Source organism: Triticum dicoccoides, chromosome 5B (assembly GCF_002162155.2).
Source record: "Triticum dicoccoides isolate Atlit2015 ecotype Zavitan chromosome 5B, WEW_v2.0, whole genome shotgun sequence".
NCBI lineage: Eukaryota > Viridiplantae > Streptophyta > Magnoliopsida > Poales > Poaceae > Triticum > Triticum dicoccoides.
In genome coordinates this window covers 552,152,568-552,156,668 of record NC_041389.1, presented here as the reverse complement: position 1 = coordinate 552,156,668, position 4,101 = coordinate 552,152,568, and the positions used below count along the sequence as shown (strand labels likewise).

Below are 4,101 nucleotides of genomic sequence, written 5' to 3'. Positions count from 1 at the left end.
ATTTCACGGGTATGGCGGGTTTCGAATTTGGGTAATGCTGGAACGGGTTTGAACCTACGAGATGAGCCGGGTTTTATAATTTACCTAGTACCAGCCCCGTGGGGTTAGAAACACGCTCATCCCCGTCGTCTAATAGGATAAAAACCCGCGAGGACGAGGGTTTCATGGCCCCATTGCCATCTTCAGCCACCACCAATCCCTCATGTGTGGTACTCTTCTCACAAAAAGAACCCCTCAACTCTAGTACTTTGCCTAACAAAAGCCTGTGCATGTCAAGCTATATTACTATGTACTCCCTCTGTCTCAAATTCGTCCTGAACTACTTGTCGCAAAAATAGATGTATTTAGACGTATTTTTAGTACTAGATACATCTTTTTCTATCCATCTATATGACAAGTAATTTGGGATGAAGGAAGTATATTGCAGCAAACTCATTTGTATAACAACAATTGACATTTAATATGTGGGTCCCAGCTCGAATCTCAATGCAAATGTGGATGATGTACTCTCTACCGCTAGGTATCGAAACCGTTAATAATGTCTTTGCGAGCCAACATATCCTTCTTTTCTCCCTGAGCTCACACATGAGTCCCCCAAGAAAAGGTGGTAGCATGGGTGGCAAAGCTCTCTCCCCCCAGAGCTCATTACTGTTCCGGCCTCCTGTCCATCCCCACATGATTCATCTGCGTGTGTGCGGGAGCTCGTTCCTGTATTTTGAAGCATGGTGGCGTCAACGGCATCCCACATCGCGCGCCCAACGAAGGAGCGGGAGCTTTCACTCCCAATGGACTACCATTTTATTCATTTGATCTTTTTTGTATTCGTGTGTGATTTGAATAATTCTTTTCATCCCGAACCATTTGTTATTGTTTAATTTATTCATATTTGAACATTTGTTGTAATTAAGATGATTATTGTATTGTACTCCTTCGTCCGGAAATACTTGTAAGATACATCCATTTCAGTATTTCCGCGGAGGGAGTATGATGCTAGAGCATTAATAAAATTGATTTATATTGTTGTTGTATTAAGATTATATTGTTAAAAATTATGAATTTGCCTAAAACCCCCCAAAAGGTTTTGCGGGTCGGTTTCGCCGGAGGGGTACCAAAAATCGTTTTCGGGAGAACCATAAAATGGATATGCCGGAGGCCATTTTGCAGGACCTACTAGAGATGCTCTAATCAATCAAAAGATACAAACAAGCAAACAAATCTGATGGGAGAAATTGGTTCGTCGAGATTGGCGTGCGGCCTAAAACCGCCACTGACGATCGACGGCGGTTAGGTGGAGCTAGTTTAGCCTAGTGGCGAGGGCGAGGCGACCCCAGATAGCCATGGATGGACGCCCGCCGGCTGGCCGGCGGCCCGCTCTACCGATCGAGTTGCGAATTGGGACACTCAGATCACATGCCCCCTCCCCAAGTCTCCACCTCCCCTCTGCCCTTACGCTTTGGCTCTAATTGGGTCACGTTTCTTTTACTCTTTGCCCACTTGTTATCCAGATGACAATCATGGTGGCAAGAACTAATGGTATCGAAAAGGGAACAAACAATACTACAAAGCAATGCGTACGTGAAAAGGAGACGATAAGCCGATTTGTAAAGCGCAGTGCCTACTAGACGCATCACAAAATTTGTACTACTATAAACCCTCCCTCCTCCAGATTGGTGGCTGCTCGCTGGCCGCCGTAATCGGAAAAGGCTCGCTCTTCTACCGGCCGACGTGAATCCATGCATGCGGCCGCCGGGGCCAGAGAAGAAACATTGCAGCCATGGTATGGAGCGCCGGAGGTGGAGGAAACACTCGAAGCTATTTGATTTGACGTGGAAATTAGGTGCAGAGTTGGTGGCGCCTACGTCCGCCCGTTGTTGCATCTGCTTGCATGGGCAGCCCATCATCATTCATCGGTGGGGTCGACCGTCGACGGATGGCGATGAACCGCTCGAGAGCACCTCCCTCGACCATTCATGGCGATGGGGCCGGCGTCCGCCGTCCGTACGCACACGCGTCCGTGCAGCCCGGCGTACGTACTGTACGCATCACGTCACGTCACATCACATCGCGGCCTAAAATATCCCGCGTGCGTGCGTGCCCGGCGCCACCACCTTGCGGCATGCCGGCCACGACGCGACGGGGGTGAGCACGACCGCCGCGGCGCCGCCATGATCGGCACTTGACCACATTTCGCCGCCCCTCTTGCGCTAAAGCGATCGGTCGGTCCACATGAACACGTCCTGGTGACCAGTGACGACGATGATCTTTACCTAAAAGCGTTGCTGCCGTACGCGCGCTTTATGTATGCAACGACCTACAGCACCCACGTCTGTACATTCCCTTTTCACTTTCTGAATTTCCACTCCTTTTGTTTAGCTGATGAGATTGATTTGAAAGTATCGTCGAAAAAAGAAGGTGATTTGGAAGTATTTACCAATAGTGAAAATGCTACCAACGCAAATCAAGCGAGATGCGCCATCTCGCACACTGTACAGATGCATTTTGTACGTACGTACGTACGTACTACCTGCTGGCCAAGATCTATTGACAAAGAGCGGCTATATACGTGTCACGTGTGTGTGTGTCGTATGCACGTTGCGAGCATACTGAAGTTGCTGCGGCGGAGACGCTACTGTGCCGACGGCCGGCAACGGCCGGGGCCTGAGACGGCGGCCGAGGCCTGCGCCACAAGGACGTCGGCGCGCTCGCAACATGTTTGGGGAGGGGGCGACTCGGTGGCCGACGGCGCCGGCGACACGACGAGGGCGCGCCGGCAGGAGGGGCAGGTGGAGCTGGAGAGCAGCCACACGTCGACGCAGGCGGCGTGGAAGCCGTGGCCGCACGTCGGGAGCACGCGCACCTCGTCGCCGCGCGCGAACTCCACCAAGCAGATGGCGCACTCCGGCCGCTCCCCAGCCTCCTCATCATTCTTCTCCTGCTCTGGCCGCCAGGACACGGTCGGCAGCGCTTGCAGCGCCTTCTTCTTGATCCCCTTGCACGGCGCGGCGACTGCCCCCGGTGCGTCGACGGAGAAGGCGGAGGGGTTGCACAGGCGGGAGCACCGGGCGACCATGGCCAGCCCGACCACGCAGAGCAGGAAGCAGAGCACCGCCGCCAGGATGAGCAGCGTGTCCGTGTGCACGCTCATCCCGCCCCGCGCCATGGCGGCCGCCGGAGGCGCGGCCAGCGCGGCGAGGCGGTCGACGGACTGCTGCAGCATGTGGCGCGGCATTTTTCTCGCTCCTTCTCTTCTGTGTGGGGCAGGAACTCTGAGATGAGAGCAGGGAGGTCTCTGTGTGGAGTGGGTACTAGGGAGGAGAATTGGAGTGGACTGGAGGAGGGAAGAGCTGGGGTTGCTGGTGCTGCGTTTTTATAGGGTCTGGGATAGGCTCATACTCCCTCCGTCCGCGAATAAGTGTACTTCTAGCTTTTATGTTAAGTCAAAGTTTTGAAATTTTAACCAACTATATACAAAAGAATGATAACATATATGACATCAAATTGATATATTATGAAAGTACATTTCAAAATAGATCTAGTGATATTAATTTAGTGTCATAAATGCTAATACTTTTCTCTATAAAGTTGGTCAAAGTTTTAAAACTTTGACCTAGGACAAAAGCTAGAAGTACACTTATTCGTGGACGGAGGGAGTACGCCAAGTGGCTTAGGTGAGGGATATGATTCATGATGAAGCTCATGCTTAGTGGGACTATCACTTTCTTGTGGCATGTCTTCATTGCTACCCTCATTCTCTCTGCCTTTTTCATTCCCTGGCTCTCTTTTTTTCCTATAACTGGGCACATGTCACCTTCCAAATTAGGTGCGGCCGGGCGGTCTGGACAAATTAACCCATGCCACTTCTGGCCTTTTCTTCTTCTTATCTCTACTATCTAAAAGAAACGTAAGGTTTCCTCTCCCCTCTTACGTCGCACCTTTCGTCGATCCCTTCTCCCACCCGATCGCGTGCCTTCCCACGTTGGTTTTTCACTAAAAAAAACCTCAAACTGAATCCACGGCTCTCTCTCTCCCTCTCGCTCCCGAACCCACGATCTCGCACCAATCGGTTCCCTTGGCGCTACCCCTCCCATGGTCGCTGAGGGA

General features: G+C 51.6%; 1 protein-coding gene across 1 annotated transcript; it reads right to left on the bottom strand.

Annotated features, from left to right (window-relative positions):
* Nucleotides 1-2,416: 2,416 nt before the first annotated feature.
* Nucleotides 2,417-3,323, bottom strand: LOC119306120 (RING-H2 finger protein ATL80-like). Its single transcript, XM_037582441.1, has one exon. The coding sequence runs from the start codon at nt 3,227-3,229 to the stop codon at nt 2,627-2,629; it is 603 nt and encodes a 200-aa protein (XP_037438338.1). The 5' UTR covers nt 3,230-3,323; the 3' UTR covers nt 2,417-2,626.
* Between the last annotated feature and the right edge of the window lie 778 nt (nt 3,324-4,101).

Coding starts and splice junctions, on each gene's coding strand:
- LOC119306120 (XM_037582441.1), bottom strand. CDS start 3,229: ATGCCGCGCCACATGCTGCAGCAGTCCGTCGACCGCCTCGCCGCGCTG.